The 22612-nt window shown below is 45.5% G+C and overlaps 1 protein-coding gene across 5 annotated transcripts in view; it reads left to right on the top strand.

Moving 5' to 3' along the window:
• Window positions 1-22612, top strand: part of RBM6 (RNA binding motif protein 6) — a 67904-nt gene that overhangs the window by 24147 nt on the left and 21145 nt on the right. For all 5 annotated transcript variants that reach the window (XR_004971666.1, XM_036333521.1, XM_036333519.1 and 2 more), the window contains exon 6: window positions 6249-6322. Coding sequence is in view for 4 of the 5 variants with exons in the window: in XM_036333521.1 (XP_036189414.1) it covers window positions 6249-6322 (74 nt within the window). In the remaining variant the exon portion in view is untranslated. The remainder of the gene's footprint in view (window positions 1-6248; window positions 6323-22612) is intronic.

Genomic DNA, 22612 nt, shown 5'->3' with positions numbered 1-22612 from the left:
GGGATCCCCAAACTGGATCTGGTTGGTTCTAGTACCTTTAGTTGAGCACCAGTTCTCTGTTATAGAGCATGAATGACCTAGGCTCATGTTCTGGCCAAAGTGTCACAAAATGCCTGTTGTCTGACCCTTCTCTGGATGCTAGTTCACTTCTGGAAGAGATGAGCGGCTGGGCCAGTGTGATCTGCTCACATCTGGAGCATCGTTTAGTTTGGCCCAGAAAACCATCATGGATGAAGTGACCCTATGATTAATTTTGGACTTTGAAAACTCCTTGAAAATACAAACAACAACAAAATTCTTAAAAATAGCCAGTTGGTACAGATGGAAAACTAAATAAAATAGAACCATAATGCAGTTTTCAAAAATTTACCAAGTGATCATAATGCACATCTTCCTTTTTTCGTGTGTTTTATTATAAACCAGCAACTCACATGCATGGTTGAGGGGGAGAGATCTGAAAGTGCTTGTAAGTGTCAGAGAGATGGATTTCATACGGGCCAATTCCAACTTTCCCAGAGGGTAGTTTGACCTGTAGATCCGGTATTTCCCTCGTTTTTCCTGATGAACGCAGCGGGGGACGTTCCGGTGAGGTTCTCAGCAGCAGAGTAGTGGTCGGCAGTGTGCGCAGGTCTCCTCAGTCCTTTCGTTCTTGATAGAAATTCAGATGCCTGGATCGATTCTGTTTTGGTTCTTGCTAAAATCTCTACCTTGGTAATATTTTACTTTTCTTCTCAAAACCTATATTCCCCAATGAAATGGAATTAGGGAAACAGGATCTATAGAACCAAGCCCTCTTGAATCTCTATTAGGATTTCTCATGGTGCTTTTTATATTCGTAATGCTTCTTCCCACAGAAATAACACTCCTTGTTTAGAGGGAAAAAACTGCATTCATTTCCCTCAAAGATCCCCAATAAAATAATTTCTTTTCTCTCTGCCTATGTCCTTTAATATCCTGATTCCTTTTACATTTGGTATTTGCTATATATATTCTGGGCTTTTTCAGTCAGTACTCTCCAAATGTGAAATTCAACCACACTTCTCTATGTTAGTTGGGTTTTCTAGGTCAGTTTGAATATAGGGCTGCTCATCTCATTTGCCTAAATAAACATTGCTGTATAATTGCTTGGTGTGGACTAGCAGACTTGAATGAGGGAGCCATGTCTGTCAGCATCACCAGGTCAGCTTTTGGGGGGGCAGAGACTAAAGAATTGATTCTGGAGTTGATATTATTTATCAGGGCTTTGTTTTCTGTACCTTGTTCCCCATAAGCACCTGGTTAGATTTTCTCACAGATACTTTTTTGGGGAACAGGCAACCACATGGTTAATGAAGAGACAAGAGTCTAAATATTAATTTTATCCTTATAGATGTTCTCCCTTTGCCTTGTTCTCATTCTCAGCTGCCAAAAAAAAGTATAAGAGCATTCATTCGCATTTCTATGAGAAATGGATAGTTTCAGGTTAGAAAATGGAGTAGGATGTGCTTTTGAATAGTCATGGAAATAAGCCCTAAGACCCATCAGCCCACCAGACTTCTTCCCAGCGTATGATGGAGGAAGGAAAAGGAAATAAAAGAGACCTTTTGTTCCTTTCGGTAAGAACACATCTGTCTGTGTGACAATGAACACGGAGTTTGCCATCTTTTTTTATTTTTATTTTTTATTTTTGAGTTGTCATCTTGATGGTTCCACATGGTTCTGACTGCAGGGTTGGTTGGTCGTTTTCAGAATGTTTAGGTCTCTGGGTGGAATGAATACCTTCTGTGTCTACTAAAACTTTTCCTGTGGATTATAAAAGCTTAATTTTCTCAGTGTAACAATCCAACCACTATAATTATTTTTGTATACAGTAGTGTTGCCTATGTCATTTTTAAATTTCTGTGTATTCACCTGTGCTTGCTCTACCCCTCTCCTCCATCCTACACCTCACCTTCCCTCTCATGAAGTTAGCATGGGAGGCAGGGGTGACTCGGCTGGGGCTTCAGGTGGTCTATTTCCAGGTTTCTCTGAGTGTGAGCATTCACTGTGCTGGCTGTGATTCTGTTATTTCAAGTCACATATTTTCATATATTATGGCCCTTAAATATGCAAGCCAGCCCTTCACCTGGTGTCATCCAGAAGAGCAGTCTGCTGCAGCGCGGGGGACACAGGCATGTCTGACTTAGCCTGTGTTGAGAGATGGTATGTTCTTCACCTTGGGGTGGTGGAGTATGATTTTGACAGTGCATGGTTTTCATCTCATGGGCTGACTTCTTAAGTATCCTATAGCAAGTATTTTACCATATTGTCATTTTTTTAAAAATATTTTATTGATTTTTTACAGAGAGGAATAGAGAGTCAGAAACATCTATGGGAGAGAAACATTCATCAGCTGCCTCCTGCACACCTCCTATTGGGGATGTGCCCGCAACCAAGGTACATGCCCTTGACCGAATCGAACCTGGGACCTTCCAGTCCGCAGGCTGACGCTCTATCCACTGAGCCAAACCAGTTAGGGCATATTGTCATTTTTTTTGTTTTGTTTTGTTTTTTTTTAATCCTCACCTGAGGATATTTTTCCTTTGATTTTTAGAGAAAGTGGAAGGGAGGGGGAGAAAGAAACATCGATGTGAGAGAGACACTTTGATTGGTTGCCTTCCACGTGTGTCCCAACCAGGGTTGCGGATAGGGCCTGTAACCAAGGTATGTGCCCTTGACCAGAATCGAACCCAGGACCCTTCAGTTCACGGGCTGATGCTCTATCCACTGAGCCAAACTGGCTAGGGCTGTAATTTTTATAGCCATCATTTATAATAAGACTTTGGGTTTTTGTCTTTTCAGAACTTTGACAGCCAGTATAAGTCAGTCTGTGAATGATTGCTTTCTAATTTGCATACTCAGGCCCACTCCCAGTGGTTCTGCCGTTGACATTGTGCAGTAAGAATAATTCGTTGTGCTGCAAATTTCAGTATTTCTTAACTATAGACGTGGTCTTGTCTGTGCTCAAGGTGTGGGACCCTTTCTGTAAATGGGCTGCAGGGAATTTGGAATTCAAATTACTTACATCAGTGTTAAAGGGTGAGGCCATACGGTGTAGCGGCTCATAGCATCAGTGTGAGTCTGACTGCCTGGGTTTGCAGTCTCGGTGAGTTAAGCAAACCGTTCTTCCTTTGCTGCTTCGCATGGGTAAGTGAGGTCAGTCATACTTGCCTCATAGGGTCCTCTTGTGAGGATTCAATTCATGTATGTGAAGTAAATATAACTTAGTATCACCGTTAATTTGTTAATTACTGAGAATTCTTATGGTATAACCATGAGTCTTGGACACACAAAATGCCTGGGACACACAAAATGCCAGCTTGGCTTAGGGGTAGAGCATAAGTTTTAGGCATTATAATTAAACTTTAAACTTCTGTTCTTGTTTGATAGCTAAAGTTGTGGGCAGGAGAAATTGAGCAGAGCATTGAGCTTGTGAATTTAATATTAAATCTAAAGTACATTGTCAGCATACAGTATTGCAGGATTGATGTATAAAGGTGTTATTAGATGCTCTTTTTTTTTTTTTAAATATATTTTATTGATTTTTCACAGAGAGGAAGGGAGAGAGATAGAAAGTTAGAAACATCGATGAGAGAGAAACATCGATCAGCTGCCTCCTGCACATCTCCCACTGGGGATGTGCCCACAGCCCAGGTACATGCCCTTGACCGGAATCGAACCCGGGACCCCTCAGTCCGCAGGCCAACGCTCTATCCACTGAGCCAAACCGGTTTCGGCTATTAGATGCTCTTAATGTCTCCTGTGGACCGTATCTTTTCTTCCCAGTGACTTTAGTATCAAAGTCTGTTTGTCCTTTAGTGAAGTATGAACGTTATCAAGAGTGTTCTTTCTCTTTCTCTCTCTCTCTCTCTCTCTCTCCCCCTCTCTCCCTCTCTCCCTCTCTCTCCAGATGCTGTATGCTCCTTTGGGCCACAATACTTACTTCTTTAAGCATAGGAAGGAAGCTCAAGGCTTTGCTAGTTTGGTGTTGGTTCCTATTTTCATTTCAGCAGCTGTGAGTTGCTAACCACACTCCTGCACTCTTTCTTGGTGTGTTATGTAGCAGCCATCACATATTTGAGTGCACCTCTGCTTGTTCCGTGGCTACCCCTTATCCCTTTCTGACTGTAAACATGCATTTGAGTGTTTGCAGTAGATATCCTATATAATAAAAGCCTAATATGCTAAGTGTCTGACCATTCGTTCTACCAGTTGCTATGATGCTCACTGACCACCCGGGGGGGCAGACGCTCCAACCAGTAGGTTAGCTTGCTGCTGGGGTCCAGCCCGTCGGGACCGGGTGAGATGGACCGGACATGCTCTGGAGCCCTCACACGGTCCCTCCCCGGCCCCGATCATGCACCGGTGGCGTCCCTCGGCCTGGCCTGTGCCCTCTTGCAATCTGGGACCCCTCAAGGACCCTGAATCCGTGCACTGGGCCTTTAGTTGGTGATAAAAAGCACCTTAGTTGCTCTTGCTATTCTACAATGTTTCCCAGGAACACTCAGAGCCCTCTACACAGTGCAGAATGTTTTATGTATGAGATGTGCACTGAGTTTGACCAAGAGAATCCATTCCATTGAAAGAAAGTAAGTAATGAAACAATTTCCCTTGCTAATAGGATATATACAGATATACTCACACCTTTTCTCTAAAGTAATTTCATCTCTTCCAATAGTTACTAATCAGAGGAGCCTGATTTTGTGGTAAGTTTAAGTAGAGGTTGCAGGGGTTATGGTCAAAACTTTGAAATCGGGTAGAAAATTTGAGATTTCTAGCAGTTTTCTTTTATTCTTCCTGGTCATTTCCTAAAATTCAAAGCAAGAATCAACCTATACCGTCGTAACTTTTCTTAATGAACCTGAAGTATTTAACAAGATTATAACTATATTACTATCATGAAACATTTCAGGCCATTCATTCCACATGACAAGGAATCCAACCCATTTTACCAACTTTGGTCTACTTTTTAAGCTATATTTTCTATTACCGTAGGTGTGTTTTTTATTGTAATTAACTTAATATGATTTGATTTTTGGCTGTTGATGTCTTTTTTGTTTGTTTTGTTTAAAGTATTACATTTGTCTCCTTTTCCCCCATTGACCCCCGGCCCTTGCTGTCTTGAATCAATGATAGCAGTTTCCTAATATATATATATATATATACTTTGTACTTAAAATTGCCCTGGGTTTTGTGTTGTTTTTCTTTCCTTGAGTTTTACTTCTCATCGGAACAAACCATATCTTTTCTTGCTGTTCCGTCTGTGCAGTGTCCCCCTAAAGATGAGCTTTCTCCTGTGAGGCAGTGGAGGAAGCATGGGAGCCCCTGGGGAGCACTGACAAGTGTATTTGTACAGTCAGACGCTGGCACCGCAGGGAAACCGCAGGGTGGTTGGGGTTAGAGCTCAGCAGCCTGTAAATCCCATGACTTTGCCGTTTCATGGGTCATGAGAGCCGCAGATGGCACTTGATCAGGAGAAAGGTGAAGGGTGTGATAACTAATGGTACGTACAGTTCTTCAATGTGTATTGATTGCTAACCACAGCTGTCTCTCCCCCAGCCTACCCACCGCAGATCTTTGTGCATAAGCACAATTTTGGACCCAGCTCTTTGTACTTACTTATGCTTTTACACCTTCTTCCTTTTGTAAAGATTTAGCTGGTTTATGACTTGAGTTGAAACAAGAAAAAAAAAGAGGAGGCCTGAAATGGTCTGCCCCCTGCCAGCCAGAAGCCTCCCGTGGCATCCAAACAGAATAGTTGCCTCAGTCTGTCAGCACTTCTGTCTTTGAAGGTGGTTTCTGCTTGAAAAGTGGTGACTATTAGCATAGCTTTGGGATAATTGCTTCTACTCTCTCGGGATGCTTTTCCCTCAGACACTTTCCTGTTCTTACTGACTTTCCCCCAGAAGATTCAGCTTGTGGTTAAAATGTTTTGGGTCCCCACTTAAACTCTCCGTGGGATGACCCTCTCGGAGCGGCAGTGCTGAAGAGCGCAGAGGATCTTCTTGGTTCATAGGAAAAGTCCTTCTGGGAGTGACTATCCAGAAACATCCAGACTTTCCTTCAGTACTTTTTTCTGTTTGGGGTAGCAGCTTTGCCTAGTTTAGGAGAGGGAGGGGCCAGCTGGGAGGGCTGTGTTTAAAGGGTTCAGAAACAGGGGATTGAAGTGTGTTTTTTGTTTTTGCAAGGCACTAACACCACTCCCGTCTGTATTTAAATGCTGTCCCCAGGTTACGACTATGGCTATGTCTGCGTGGAGTTTTCACTCTTGGAAGATGCCATCGGATGCATGGAGGCCAACCAGGTTGCTTTATACTTCGGTCAAATGATGCTGGAAGGATCTATTTCTATGTATGGGGAGGGAGGGTTTCAAGTGATTAAACTTTGGAAAGGTGCCAGAAATTCATGTTTGCAGCACACCACATGCCAACCAAAAAGCGATTATGAGGAGAAACTTTAAAAGAGGCCGGAAGGGTCCTCTGGAGGAGTTAATGGGCGCAGAGTGTATTTTAAAAACCAAAGCCCAGTTGTGGTTGGACTATATTTCAAAGACAGTAGATGGGGAAATGACAGGTCTGGAGTGCTTCCTCCTGTGGAGTGTGGCTGAGATGGGGATCCTGATGCGAAGAATGATCCTTGGGGGTCTGTGATCTCAAGGCCCTGCCTGGCACAGGAAATCTGGGTCCGTACTCTTACCCAGACCTCGGGCCAAGACCGCTGATGGCAACGTCGATGGCACTCGGTCCTGCCTGCATGTGCTCCTTTCCTACAAGGGCCATCGGGGAGGAGAGCCTCACGGCTTGTTCGTGTGTGTTGCATTAATGGTTGCCCTCTGCAGATGGGAGTTTTGTACTCCAGGTTTTGGCTGCATATGTCAAAGCTGGTAAATCTGAATCTGTACTTCCCTCATGCTTGAAACACCCAGATGTATTCAGCTTGCCACCTCGATCTCTTATCTGAGTCTTAATTAAACCCTGCCTGGTAGTTTTGGGAAGAATTAGGAACTGGATAGAATCCTTCTTGTCTTGGTGTTTCCTTGGGGAAAGTTTTTTGTTTGTTTTTTTGTGGTGTCTTATTTCCCCCAACTGTAAAGTGAGAGAAGGAAGCGTAGTGATACAGTTTGATTTCAGGTACCCACTGCCTGTCCTTAACGGGGTGAGGGTAGTGCTCCCAGAGCCTCAGAAGCAGGCTCTGCTGGAGAAGAGCAGTGCGCTCGAGAGCGGCTCCTCCTGGGCAGCCTCAGGCCCTTTCATTGGCTTTGTCCCGTTCAGCTGCTCACACCCTGAACCTTTTCCTTCTTTGGCCATCTTCTCCCTTACGGACATGACATGCTCTCTGTCCTGTGGGAGAAGCACTAATTAGAAGGAAACTTGACGTGTCCATCTCCATTGTTAGTGATAGAATACTGCTGGATCCTCAGAGAATGACTGGGTTCGGACCATACTCCCTTGACAGAGTTCTTGTTGACTGACTGTTCCGTGTCCATCATTGAATCAGTCATTTAACAGACACTAATTATGTGTCAGAAACTTCTACCTTCCGGTATTGGGAGAGAAGAATGAAGGTCTAATCTGTATCCTTATGGTTGATTTCTTCCTGACAATCTGTCCTAATTCGAGAGCATTCATTTAATTCATAATCATCTTGTTCTGATCAGTGAATAGTCTTTAAGTCCTTTGCCTCTGCACTGAGCAATACTTTGGGTGGCGGAAGTGTAAGTGGGGGCCGTGGCAGGTGCCATCGCTTTTGTACCATTCCCTCATTCCTCCTAGAGAGGTGTTGCCTTATATTAGAGCTCTTTAACCTTTGCTCTCAAAACATAAAGAATGTTGTGCCTTAACTGCTTCTTCCCTCCATCCCTACCAAAAAATCTTATCGAAGGGACCCAGCCCCCTAAAGAGTGGTGCCAGATAGAAGTAGGGCAGCCTTCTCTAAAAACAATGTTTATCCTTAGGGTTTCTCTTAGAGCCACACCTGGGAAAATGTGCATTTACACACACAGTATCTCTCTTCTCACCCATACCACCCAGTCTGTGGTCACTCGGGGACTCCAGGTCCCTGCTGAGTGATCCTTGCCCAATGAATGGGACAGCATAACAAAGCAGGAGCAGGCCCAGGGTTCTCTCAGGGGTGAAACAGTGTTTGGACTGGTAAACGTTTTCTTTTTTTAAACATGTTCTTACTGATTTTTAGAGAGAAAGGGGGAGAGAGAGAAACATCAATCAGCTGCCTCCTGCATGCCCCCTACGGAGATGGAGCACAGCAACCCCAGCATGTGACCTGACCAGGAATCAAACCAGGGACCTCTCGCTGCACAGGACAACATTCAGCCAACTGAGCCACACCTGCCAGGGCGACAGGTAGACATTTTCATGCATAGGGTTCCATACAGCTCTCTGCAGGAGTAAACGTAAGGGCAGCCCTGTCTTGTAGGGCCTTATAATCTCAGACTAAGAAAGGTGACAGAGATTATGAGGTACTCAGGATCCCATAAATGTTCTCTCACACTCCACATTTTTGTCTGATACCATTTTCAATGTTCTTTGGAGTTATTTCTTAATGAGACATCACCACATCCATTCGACTCCTTCTCCTAGATACTTACTCTTCTCCTGGTCATGGGACTGAGGGCTTCCTGCTAGCACTGCCCCGCAGCAGTATCTCTTGCTGAGTGGCATAGCCTTCCCTGTCCAATCGGCATTCTTTCAGTAGCCTTTACCGCAGCTTGGCATGTGTGCAGTTTGTTTTTATGAGACATTTTTTGAGAACGGGATCTTCAGTGAAATAGTATATAGCTTAGAAGAGAGGAGTGAGTGTAGGCTCTGCCTCCTGGTATTACTTCCTAGCTGGGTTGTCTCTGGCAAGTTTTTTAACCTTCCTCAGCCCCGTTCCCTGTGTCTTCAGTACCTCCCGGGGCTCCGGTGTGGATTAGGTGAGGTGGTTCATGATGCTGCTGTGTGCCAGGCTCACCTTCTGGATGTCGGAGATACTGCAGTAAACACGACAAATTGTATAACTTCTGTTTTAGTGCATAAGCAAGTAGACAGATTAAAACAAAACATGATAGTGCTGAGCGCTATAAAGATAATGAGCCCGGCGATGAGAGATGCATGGCGGGTTCGTGGAGGACTTTAGATGGAGTGCTCAGGGGCGCTTCTGGAGGAGTGGCTCTTGGTGAAAATACGTACAGAACATTTTGCATATCTCCTGGTACCTAGTAAGCATCTGAAATCAGACATCTCCTCCTCCTCCCCCTTCTTCATGTCAAGTAATTTCCAGTCATAATTCTAGGAAAATAAGTGTTCGTATCTGGATATTCTTTAAGGAAATGGATGTGGATCAAGCTCCCAAGAACACAGTAGTTCAAAATCTTCTGCGAGGTATAATAATGTGAGGGAATAAGTGCTTACTCCTTCAGGTGCATAAGCCAGGGTTCATGGAAGATGAATGTCTGTCTGTTCGCCCATTCTCCTCCCCTCAGGTTTTACTTACAGGCCAGATCGTGCAGATGCTGAGACCTCTGCTGGGCACCTCTGAGTAGAGTCTGTTTGCTTCTGAGGAGGTTTCAGTGAAATCTTTGGATTGAGGTTTTTTTGTTTAATATTTTTTTTATTTTTTAGAGAGGAAGGGAGAGGGATATAGAGATAGATTGATGAGAGAGAAACATCGATGGGCTGCCTTCCGCACTTCCCCTGCTGGAGATGAAGCCTGATCCCAGGCATGTGCCCTGACCCAGAATCCAACTGGTGACCTGGTTCATAGGGCGAAGCTCAACCACCAAACCACACCGGCTGGGCTGGGTTGAGTCTTTTATAACTCTCCGCTAGCCTGACTCTCGATGTGAAATTATTTTTATTTTTCATTGCCTGACATTTATAGGTCTGCCAGCTTGCTTTGTCGGATATTATGTACGCCTTAATGAGGTTGTCTATATGGTGGCCAAGGACCCTCCAGCCCTTTCCCAAGCCGGCACAGAGGCACAGAGCTGGCTCATCAGGCATCGCTTAGCCAGGCTGTCTGTCGCCTCAGGCCTTCACCTTTGTGTAGGAAGAGGTGGAGAGCCAGCCAGCACCGGAGGCAGCCCCTGTATTCCAGCCCCTCCTGGGGGATTTGCTTCTAGCAGTGTCCTATTGCCTTGGCTTTCTTTGTTGTCCCAGGCCCTGGAGATTGAGGGTGAATATTATCTCCTTTTGACGGGTGTGCCGTTGCAGGGGGCCTTGGGAGGGGAGCTAGAAGCATTGTGTAGAGAATGATCCCTTCAGTGGAGTCCTTGCTCTCTCAAGCTGTTGCCATTTGTTCTGTAGGAATTAGCATTTTATTTTCTCAAATTTGCAGGTGTGATGTTTGCTGCCTGTTCATATTCGATCAAATATTCACTGAAATTCTCCTATAAATGATAGCTCTGGGAGAAGAATTAATTTCCCTGGAATTTTTACTCAATTTTCTTAGCATCAGTGGCCTTTTGTAGCCAAAGATAACTTGGCTCTATGATGTAATCAGCTTGACTTCATGAAGTGCAAGGAAAAGTTTTCTCTTATCTCCTGACATGGAAATTCTGAGAGATGCTGGCCTTTTCTGGTGTGGGAGCAAAAGGCTGTGGGATACATGAAAACTTATGAAAGTGTTATTGTGCCAACAAAGTTAAGAAAGTTTGGGTTTTTGAGAATACCAGGATGGCCAGGGTGTTTCTGAAGGTACGTGAAGGAAGCCACATCTTAGGTGGGATCTGTCCTTGTGATGAAGATGAGATCACTTGTGGAAAGCTTAGCTTGGGGGCGTGGGAAACTGTTAGCAGTAGAAATACTGCCAGGTCCTCAGAGAGCAACTGGAGTAGGAGCATATCCCCTTACAGCAGTGATGGCGAACCTGTGACACGCGAACTCATTTTTTTGGTTGATTTGGTTGATTTTTCTTTGTTAAATGACATTTAAATATATAAAATAAATATCAAAAATATAAATCTGTTTTACTATGGTTTCAAATATAAAGAACATTTCTGTATGTGACACGGCACCAGAGTTAAGTTAGGGTTTTTCAAAATGCTGACACGCCGAGCTCAAAAGGTTCGCCATCACTGCCGTACAGAGTTCCTGTTGACTGTCTTGTGAGTATGGTCAGGGCACTGGAAATCTAGCCCGTGGCTTTAAAACTCTAAGCTCTGATAAGCAGCCCCTGCCTTTGCCATGCCTCAGACTTTCTCCTGTAATTATACGAGGTGCTCTAAAATGGATTCAGTTTAATTGTCTTGAATTTGAAAAATAAACACATCATTTGGAACTTCCAGTGCGTTAAGAGGAACTTCCAATGTGTCTCCTATGATGAGGTTTTTAATATTTTTGCCAGACATGTTACGGTTCATTTCTGTGAGTTGATGTGCAAAGTACTTTGTGGGTTTTTGGAACTTGATTATATGCAATTATTGAGGAAACAGGCAGGATATGTGTCATTCTAAGTAACTAGCTCAGGGGCTATAGGAAGGCACAGTTCAGTTTGTGATCTTGACTCTAACTGTGGTTTATGACTTTATCTACCTCCAGACAGTAAGGTTGGCACAGGAAGGTCTCCACCGTCATTACTTCCTAGCTCTTCTGTAACTTCTGCATCTGTTTCCTCATCTGTAAAATACTGGAAGAGGGATAACCATTGTGCCTGCCTCAGAGCAGTTGTGAGGTTAGCCTCTGTAATGTGTGTGAAGGGCTTGGTACAGTGGCGAGCATGTGGTGCTCAGTAGTAAAGTGATTCTAGAACAGTGGGCTCCGCTTGGTGGTCCCCCTTTCCTTGGCTGCTTAACCACCTCTTGGGAATCAGATCCTGAAAAGCAGCAGCACTGCTTGGGTGGCAGCTGATTCCCCTGGTGCTACTCCCATGGCCTCCCATGACACTGGATGTCTAGACTAAAAGGGAAACAGGCTGGGCAGCCCTCCTGCGGCCTACCTCTGAGGGATGCATGCACAGCACCCAGGCATGTGAGGGCGGAGGACCATGCCATTCCAGCACTTCTGCACTGGAGAGCCTTGTTGTTTCTGATAGTTCTTTTATACCAAATTTTCTTAGGCTACAGGTGGCATTGAATGTTGTTAGGCATCTTCTCCATCTGCATTGAACTTGCAGGTTATTCTGTATAATAAAGAGCTAATATGCAAATGGTCATCACGCCCTCACGCCATAATGGCTCAGACACTCAACACTGGGGAGAGAGGAATGGGGACCAGCCAGGCTGTAGCCCAGAAGAGGGACAAGCCACCCACCCCATAGTCCCGGGCGCCAGCGGCTGTGCCTGCGGCCCAGGAGAGGGATAAGCCGCATGCCGTGTGGTCCCAGGTGCCAGTGGCTGTACCCATGGCCTAGGAGAGGGACAAGCCACCCGCCCTGCGGTCCTGGGCGCCTGCGCCTGTGGCTGCAGCCCAGGTGAAGCTGCCTGCCCATGGTCCCCTGTGGCTGCGGCCGGCCCAGATCCTGGGTACCTGTGGCCAACCAGAGGGAGGGAAGCCCAGGTCCCGGGTGCCTGCAACCAGCCGGAGGAGGGACTCCTGGGTCCCAGGTGCAGGGCAAGGCAGAGGCGGTTAGGGGCAATCAGGCCAGCAGGGGAGCAGTTAGGGGTGATCAGGCAGGCAGGCAGAGGTGTTAGGGGCAGTCAGGCAGGCGAGTGGTTAGGAGCCAGCGGTTCCGGATTGCGAGAGGCAGTCGGACATCCCCTGAGGGGTCCCAGATTGGAGAGGGTGCAGGCCAGGCTGAGGGATCCCCCTCCCATGCACAAATTTTGTGCACCAGGCCACTAGTAATATAATAAAGTGTCTTATTCTTCACAGAGCCAAGTGTTCAGGTGTTGTTGATACTGTTGTAATTAGCTAGTCATCATATATAATAAAAGGATAATATGCAAATCGACCAAATGGCGGAATGATCTGTCGCTATGATACGCACTGACCATCAAGGGGCAGACGCACAACACAGGAGCTGCCCCCCTGGTGGTCAGTGCGCTCCCACAGGGGGAGTGCCACTCAGCCAGAAGCCGGGCTCACGGCTGGCGAGCGCTGCGGCAGTGGCGGGAGCCTCTCCCACCTCCACTGCAGGTGGCTGGTATAGAGCTAGGGGGTCCTGGACTGCGAGAGCCCCGGACTGCGAGAGGGATGTGTGACTGCCAGCTTAGGCCCGATCCCCGGACATCCTCAGAGGGGTCCCTGACTGCAAGAGGGCGCAGGCTGGGCTGAGGGCCCCCCTCCCCCCCGTGCACTGCACCAGGCCTCTAATTATTAATAATAGAAAAGGAGCAAAGAGAAGGCCAGACTTTATAGGCATGTCATTTGAGCAGCTTCACCAGGAAGCTGCCGTTTCCCCAGGGAGCCACCAGCCCATTCATCTCTGCAGGCCACTGAGGGAAGGGGCCCAACCAAGGGGAAGGTGGATGCATGCACAGTGAAGTTGGAGTAACATAGGGAAGGTACTTGCCTATAGTCCAGCCTGGAGAACTGCATTGGCCAGCGTGGGCAAGGCCACTGCAAACCTGCCAACATTTGGGAATACATCATCCCCCAAAGCAAAGGAGCTCCCTCTCTTGGCTCTCTGGTTCTTTTGGCTTTGCTCCTGCCTGTGTTCCCTCCATAGACACATAGTCATGTGGTCATGCTGACCCCACATACAGTGGACTGATGGAATGCAGGGGGAACACAAGCTAAGCTGGCCTGGTGCTAGACTGGACTCCACTCCAACATGGAAAGGAAACTCTGGACACTGGCTTTGACTCCAGCTCTAGCTACACTTCTTCCTTGGTGGGACAAGGGGAAATGGGACCTTGGAAGCTCAGGGGTGTAATTCCACAGAAATAAAGTTTTCTACAACCTCATCCTCCTGTGCTAATCTCAGAAAATTTTTTTTCTTGGCATATCTTAAGAAATCTACCCTCACCAGTAACCGGTGGTGACGAGGACCTGTCCCTACCAATAACATTGTCATTATAGCCTCTCGCTCGTTTTATATGAGCTAGGTAAATCCTATGTAATAAAAGCTTAATATGCCAAGTGTCCAGTTGTTCGTTCAACCACTCAAAGCATGATATGCTAATAATATGCTAAGGCTGCTCAACTACTCGCTATGACGTCCACAGACCACCAGGGGGAAGACAGTTGACCGGTCAACCAGGCACTATGAGTGCACTGACCACCAGGGAGCAGACGCTCCGACCGGTAAATTAGCTTGCTGCTGGGGTCCAGCCGATCAGAACTAAGCGAGACAGGCCGGACATGCCCTGGAGCCCTCCTGCGGTCCCTCTCTGGCTGGCCAACCTCCTGTGTCCCTCCTCAGCCCCCATCATGCACCAGTAGGGTCCCACAGCCTGGCCTGCACCCTCTTGCAATCTGGGACCCCTCAGGGGATACCAGAGAGCCAATTTTGGCCCAATCCCGCAGGCCAGGCCGAGGGACCCCACTGGTGCATGAGTTCGTGCACTGGGCCTCTAGTATTATATATAATAAAATGTATATGTATAATATGTACGTATTTCTTATTAAGAGTATTGATGGGCCCTCGCCGGTTTGGCTGAGTGGATAGAGTGTTGGCTTGCAGACTGAAGAGTCCTGGGTTTAATTCTAGTCAAGGACACATACCTCAGTTGTAAACAATCCCCGGCCCTGGTTGGGGTGTGTGCAGAAGGCAACCAATCAATGTTTCTCTTATTCTGTCTCTCTCCCTCCTTTCACTATCTTTAAAGATCAGTGGGAAAATATCCTTAGGTGAGGGTTAATTTTTAAAAAGTATTGATCGTATGGCTGATAACCATGGGTAACCCTACCTGGATTGGTCATTATTTTTCACCTCACATGGTGAGGTGCTCTTCTGGTGGATTGAGAGGGTGCTCTGGAAGGGGATAGCTTAGGCTCTCCTGTCAGTGCTCCCAAGGGAGTCCCATGCTAGGCAGGGGTTGGGGTTGGGGCGGGAAGGAGGGTCAGAATCAGACCTCCCTCTCCTGGGCACTGTGAGGTTTCAGTTCTGTTCCCCCATGAGAGAGCTGCCATTTGGATGCCTGGTACACAAAGAGAGACTATGGGCTAGTCAGCATTAGACCAGGAAACGAGCAGCCAGAGGAAAGGGGAGAGAACGCCACTGGAATGTGTTTTGTGAGACAGGTTCTCAACAGCGGAGGGAGGTGATGTTGACACCCTCTCCTTCTCTCCCCAACCATTGGGCATTTAGCAGGGTCATCTCTCTTGTCTGTTAGGGCACTGATCCCATTCACAAGGGCTCCACCACCACCAGGTTAAAGAAACAGAACTCTGCTCCCTGTGCAGAAGCCCATCCTGCTTCTCTGGGTCTTTACCATTTCCACCATCCCCAGAAGTAGTCACTCTCCTAGTTCTAAGCTTGTAGTCTTTTTGTGTGTTTTTTTGTTCCGTTAATCCTCTCCAGAGGACATTTTTTCCATTGATTTTTCTAGAATGAGTGGAAGTGAGGAGGAGAGAGAGAAACATGGATGTGAGAGAGACATATCAATTGGTTGCCTCCTGCACATGCCCTTACAGGGGCTGGGATGGAGCCGAGGTACAAGGTACGTGCCCTTGGCTGGGAATCGAACCCAGGACCCTTCAGTATGAGGGCCGAAGCTATAACCACTGAACCAAACCAAGTAGGGCTAAGCTATAGTTTTTTTGAATTGCTTTTGAGTCTTATGTATATGGAATCACACAGGATGCATTCTTCTAGTTGACTTTTATGCTTAGTATTATTTTTGAAATTTATCTAGGGCTGTGGTTGACAAACCGCAGCTCGCGAGCCACATGCAGCACTTAGTCCCTTGAGTGCAGGTGCGCACGTACCACGTGCAGGTGCGCATGTACAGTGCGATTGAAACTTCGTGGCCCACACTCAAGTCGGTATTTTGTGGAAGAGCCAGTATTTGGTGGAAAAGCCACACTCAAGGGGCCAAAGAGCCGCATGTGGCTCACGAGCCACAGTTTGCCGACCACTGATCTAGGGTATAACTAGGATGTGTTCATTTCATTGTTGTACAAGTCTTTCAGTATACAAATATAGGTATCATGGTGTATTCATTAGTTCTGCTGTTAAAGGAAATGTCTTGTTTTGCTTTTTTTCCCATTTGGGGCTATTTCAAAGTTGTTATTGTGCTTAATGAATAGGTACACTCCTCTGTTAATATATACCCATGAGAGGACTTGTTGAATTTTGTGTGTCTTCAGTCTTTTGCCTAATTGTTTAAACTTCCATTGATTATTACCTACATGCAGTCATTCAGTAACTACCGATCCCCGTACTATAGTAGTTTCCCTTATGTGTGGTTTCGCTTTCACTAATTTCAGTAACCCATGGTCCAGAAATATTAAATGAAAAATAACAGAAATAAACAATTCATAAGGTTTAAATGGTGCCGTTCTGCGTAGTGTGATGGAATCTCATGCCTCCTGCTCAGTCCCACCTGGGTCGTGAATCATTTCTTTGTCTCGCATCCTCACACTGTAGGTGTGCCTGTTAGTCATTTGGTAGCTGTCTTGGTTACCAGAATGTTGTGGTATCTAAGTGCTCATGTTCAAGTGACTCCTATTTTACATAATAATGCCATATTCACATAACTTTTATTATAGTATACTAGAGGCCTGGTGCACGAAATTCATAAACGGGTAGGGTCCCTAGGCCTGGCCAGCAATCAGGGCCGATCTGTGGCGCGACTGGCAGGGCGATGGGGGGGTGGGGGGAAGGCCTGGTGGTCAGTGTGTGTCATAGCGACTGGTCGGTCATTCTGCTGTTTGGTAGATTTGCATATTAGGCTTTAATTATATAGGATTGTTCTAATTATTCTATTTTATTATTATTTTCAAATCTCTTACTGTGCCTAATTTATAAATGAAACTTTATCATAAGAATGTATATGTAGGAAAAACCATAATATACAGGGTGTCTGCAGAAAATGTATACACACTTTGAATAATTATTAATTTCAGTGGGTTAAACTTGAAAAGAAAGAAACATCAATTAAATTATCAACTGTTAAGCGTGTATACATTTTGGGGGGGAATATATATATGGGTTCAGTACTCTTCATGGTTTCAGGCATCTACTGGGGGTGTTGGAATGTATCCCCAGAGATAAGGGGGACTACGTATGTTTATATATTTGCCAGTGCATTGGGACAGTCATAATTAAGACCACATAATTCTAAACTTAAATGTCCAAGATTAATTAAATTAATAAATTAAGTGTAAGTAGGTAGACATATGACTAATTTCATTCATATTTTTAAAAATGTATTCATTCAAGGTGGTCAGATTGCTTTTTGACCATCTTTTTGTTGGGAAAATGGATGTTCCCGTCTAAATAGAGTCCTCTCATTTTCAGTTGTGTATTGTCATCAGGGACCGGAGCTTTGGCAAGAATCAGGGTGTAGTAAGGACATGTGTGGCAGGGTGTACCTGGTTCAAGGGGAAATGGCTAGAGGCAGAGTGCTCACTGAGAGGCTGTAGGGCAGGGCGGTTAGGTGGGCCAGGGTGTGGCAGAGACGGAAGAAAAAGAACTGCATTTCCTTGTTCTGGCAATAGTCGTCCAGTCCTAAAAGCTCTTTGTTTGTTGTTTTCTTGTCTTTGTTTTAATTGATGTGTAATTCTTATATTATAAAATGTATCCTTTCAAAGTATATAATTTAGTGGGTTTTAATATGTTCACAAGATTGTACAACCATCACCATTAACTCCTGAACTTTTCCATCACCCCTAAAACAAATCCTGTACCCTTAGCAGTCACACCCATGTCCCTCTGCTCTTCCGCACATGCTCTAAATGTCCACTAATCGACTCTCTGTCTATAGATTGTCTGAGATGTTTCACATAAATGGGGCCATACACATTTTTGTGACTGGTCGGTCTCTTTTACTTAACTTAGTGTTTTCAAAGTTCACGTTATACTATGAATCAGTATTTCATTCCCTTTAATAGTTGAACATTCCATTGTGTGGATGGAGCACATTTTCTTTATTCATTAACTAGCTGATGGACATTTGGATTGTTTCCACTTTGGGCTGTTGTGGTTAATGCGGCTGTGAACATTCATGTACACATTTTCAGTGGTTCTCAACCTTCCTAATGCCGCAACCCTTTAATACAGTTCCTCATGTTGTGGTGACCCCCAATTTCATTGTTACAAATTGAGCATAATTAAAGCATAGTGATTAATCACAAAAACAATATGTATTTATATGTGTTTTCCAATGGTCTTAGGCGACCCCGGTGAAAGGGTCATTTGACCCCCAACGGGGTCGCGACCCACAGGTTGAGAAACGCTAGTGTAGGTGTATATTTCAGTTGTCTTGGGTCAATATCTAAAAGTGAAAATGCTGAAGCTTTTGGTTTTTTGTGTGCTTTCTGCAAATGGACAGCCTGTTAGACCCTATTTGAATATGCACAGATCCAGTGGCCAGGTTCCATTCTGCCTGGCTGCTTAGGGCATTCACGTAGCCATTTTGAATTCTCCCTCGGCTGTGGGGTATGTTTCATCAGATGCCTCAGGACAGTGCTGCCCTGGATGAGGTCAGTCTTTGTTGTTTGGGTTTGGAGCACAGCCGGGATTTGCAGCTGACTCTTTTTTTTTTTTTTTTTAATATATTTTATTGATATTTTTACAGAGAGGAAGGGAGAGGAATAGAGAGTTAGAAACATCGATGAGAGAGAAACATCGATCAGCCGCCTCCTGCACATCTCCTACTGGGGATGTGCCTGCAACCAAGGTACATGCCCTTGACCAGAATCGAACCTGGGACCCTTCAGTCCGCAGGCCGATGCTCTATCCACTGAGCCAAACCGGTTTCGGTAGCAGCTGACTCTTGAGCAGCTAGTTTTTTCTTTCCCGGCCTTACAGGTTCTCAGAGTCCACCCTTATGGAACATGTATTGTTCCTGCCTCTAACACCCGACACTGGGGCCCCTTCATCCCAAGCACTCAGAAGAGCCCCAAGGAGCATTTTCCTGAGCAAGGCCCCCAAACTAATGTTCTCCGCCCTGAAAGAGGCTCCTGAGCTTAGACCCCTGCTAGGAACAAGCACAGGCATGCTCTGAGCTGGCACCTTCCAGGGCACAGGAACCCGCTAAACCCGCATTGGAGTCACAACACTTAGGAGTCGGGTCAAAGAACAGCCAAGAACCTTACCCTACACCTTTAAACTCAAGTGCCCAGGAACTGGGCACAGGAGCGGGAGAAGCTATAGGATCACTTTGCTTCTGTCGTTTCTAGGTAGTATTGGAGCCCCGAGTAAATAGCTGGACCGGACCAAGTGTCTGGGCAAATGACTAACAAAGATCATGCCCATTAAAGCAGCTGTCGCCAGGTAAAGCCAGACACTGCTACTTGGAAAGGCCCCTGAGGACAGGGACTGGTTCTTTTTTCCCTTCGCTACCCACATGGTGTAGAGCTGGACCTGCAGCAGAGGATGCACTAAGTAAATACTTGTCAACTGGATCAGTAACTGTTGAATAAAGTGTTTCTGATGCTATCTTCCATCTTCATAGCCCTTAGGGGTTTTATTTTTCTTCATAATAAAGAAGGCTCTAATCCTCCCAACCTGAACAATCTCTCAACTTTCCTAATTCTGGTACTAGTACTTCTGTAATTTTTAAAAATGTGTATAAGTTTCTTTGAGCCAAACTGACAACATATGCCAGGGAGCCAGTACTTCTATAATCTTCTATAGCAGATAGTGATACTGTTTACTGTTTCTGTTCTGACAGAGATGGCCACATGTTGTTTCTTCCAAATTTCCTGTCTGATTCTTGTCCTCATACCCTGGGAAGTAGTGAAAGGAATAATTTGGAAAGTGCAGGTAGGTTGTCCAGGGGCTTGCATTTAGTCTTGAACTTGAAGACATGGGAGAGCTATAAGAATGTAACAAAACTAAAATGGCACTGGAAAGAACTCTTCTATATCAGTTAGGATTAGAATCAGCTGTGAGTGACAGAATACTGAAAAGAATTGTAGCTTACATGAGTTTATTCCTCTCTAATGAGCAAGGTCTAAGTCATCCAGGCTTTCTTACAGCGGCGCCATGAACATCAGGAGCCCAGGCCCGTTCAGTCCTCAACATGTGACTTCTGCCTTACTGTCCAGGATGGCTGCTGGAGTGTCAGCCATCACTTTGACTTGCCAACCAATGGGACAGAAGAAGGGATGAAAATGGATTTGGTCTTCCCTTTAAGAATACCTCCTGCCCAGCTGGTGTGGCTCAATGGTTGAGCATTGACCTATGCACCAGGAGATCATGGTTCAATTCCACATCAGGGCACATGCCCGGGTTGTGGGCTTGATCCCCAGTAGGTGGCGTGCATGAGGCAGCCGATCCATGATTCTCTCTCATTGATGTCTCTGTCTCTCCTTTCCTCTCTGAAATCAATAAAAATATTTTTTAAAAGTACAGAAAGAATAAAAGCATCAGCATTTCTGCCAGGTATTTCTTAGCAAGAATATATCTGGATCTTACTTATTTCTGGACTCTCACTTTTCTTCGGTGTGGTTGATCATTTTCTCCTCTCTGGGTCACATCCGGCTTTGTCTATTGTACATGCAGCTCATAGTGCACCTTATGCCTAAACTGTTGGTGAACTGTCAGCACACTGGCCTTCTCAGCATAATGTCTCGCTCGTTTTGTTTCTCTTCACTTCTGACAATATTAAAGAACTCTTTCCATTCTGTACGTTTCCTGATAAGAATTTCAGATAGAGATATGTGCTTCTTTCTTTAAAAGTGTGCCTTTTTATTGTCCTCATGCTTTAAAATATCATCCCCATGCCTACTCAGCTGAGGAAACATATTTGTTGTTGAATAAAGAATACATATTCTGCCTGGCTGGTGTGGCTCAGTAGATTGAGCATTGTCCCATGCACCAAGAGGTCACTGGTTCAGTTCTCGGTCAGGGCACATGCCTGGGTTGCAGGCTCCATCCCCAGTGCGGGGCGTGCAGGAGGCAGCCGATTGATGTTTCTCTCTCATATCGATGTTTCTCTCTCTCGCTCTCTCTCTCCCTAAATTGATAATTTTAAAAAAGAATACATATCCTGTTCTGGCTAGTGATTTTGAGGGATGAGGAGGTGGTAGGGGAAAAGGTCAAGGCATTTTAAAATCTATGAAACTCTAAGTCTTCCCACAAGAAGAAACAGTCTTAGTACATTGACTTGAAATCTTTGTGAGAGAAGCCAGCGGTGTATGGCAATGCTGACTGTCTTCGGCAGCCTCAATTGGTCTGCGCTGCCCGACACGTGGCCTTTCAACAGGATGGAACTGGAAGTTGGGATTACCTTAGAAAGCCTGGGCATGTCGTTTGTTCTGTCTAACAGAAATCTCAAGGTGCTTCCTAACATTACCCAAAGTTCTCCCTTTTTAAGTGTATTTCCCCCAGTTTTTCTTATAAAGAGATAAGAAATTTTAATTATATGGTCACTTTGGTTATTGTGATAACCTTCAAGCAAATCTAAGGGATGCCTTTTTTTAAATTGATTTCAGAGAGGAAGGGAGAGAGAGAGATGAAAGCATCAGTGATGGGAGAGAATCACAGATGCCATCTTCCACCTTTATAGCCCTTGGGGATTTTTTTCCCTCCATAATAAGGAAAAAATCACCTCCTGGTTCATAGGTTGATGCTCAACCGCTGAGCTACGCTGACTGCGCTGAGAAATGCCTTTTGATGTTTTAGATGGTCCGAGGGTGTTTAAAATGATGAGGACCTTTTCTCACTCGAAGCTTCTGTTCTTAGTCTTGTAGCTTCTGTCAGAGTGATACTGGCTCTATAGCTTTTTGCCTAAGAAAAAAGTATAATGGGTGGTTACCTCCCTGAAACGGTGGTTGAACAGTGTGAGTTCAGAGATCTGGCGGCTCTGTATTTTGTTTATCTTTCCAGGGGGCTCTTTTTATCTTTCCAGCGTGTCAGCAGGATTCTCTGGAATGTCTGAGCAAGGACATTGAAACCAGTGAGGCCAATTGAGACTGCCTTTAGGAGAGCTAAGGGTCTTGGGTGGGAGGTAGTAGGTAAAGAGCCAGTAGATAACATCCCTTTTCAATGGTGAGGCCAGAAGAGTAGCTGCTGGTTCCATTATTCAATAAACAGCAAAGTAAGGAGCTTTGCATTTTCCACATTGGTCTTAGGAACTCCCTCCCGCCATAGTGATTCGATTTAGAGAACCTAGACCAGTGGTTCTCAACCTTCTGGCCCTTTAAATACAGTTCCTCATGTTGTGACCCAACCATAAAATTATTTTCGTTGCTACTTCATAACTGTCATGTTGCAACTGTGATGAATCGTCATGTAAATCTCTGATATGCAGGATGGTCTAAGGCGACCCCTGTGAAAGGGTCGTTCGACCACCAAAGGGGTCGCGACCCACAGGTTGAGAACCGCTGGCCTAGACAATGAGGCGTGTGTGTGTGTGTCTGTGTGTCTGTGTGTCTGTGTGTTGAGTTTAGGGTCCACTTTTTCCAGAAGAAAAGAGCCAGGGGAGCTGGAACAGGAGTCGCCTCAGAACATGAGCGTGTCACAAAGCTGCCCAAACATGCGGGAGAGAGTGGTCCTAACTGCCGTGGCGGGAGCCTCCCGTAACTGGGATTCAAACCCTGCC

Source organism: Myotis myotis, unplaced genomic scaffold (genome assembly GCF_014108235.1).
Source record: "Myotis myotis isolate mMyoMyo1 unplaced genomic scaffold, mMyoMyo1.p scaffold_m19_p_13, whole genome shotgun sequence".
NCBI classification, from domain to species: Eukaryota; Metazoa; Chordata; class Mammalia; order Chiroptera; family Vespertilionidae; genus Myotis; species Myotis myotis.
Note: the sequence above shows the minus strand (reverse complement) of the source record. Positions and strands in the feature narration are given on the sequence as shown.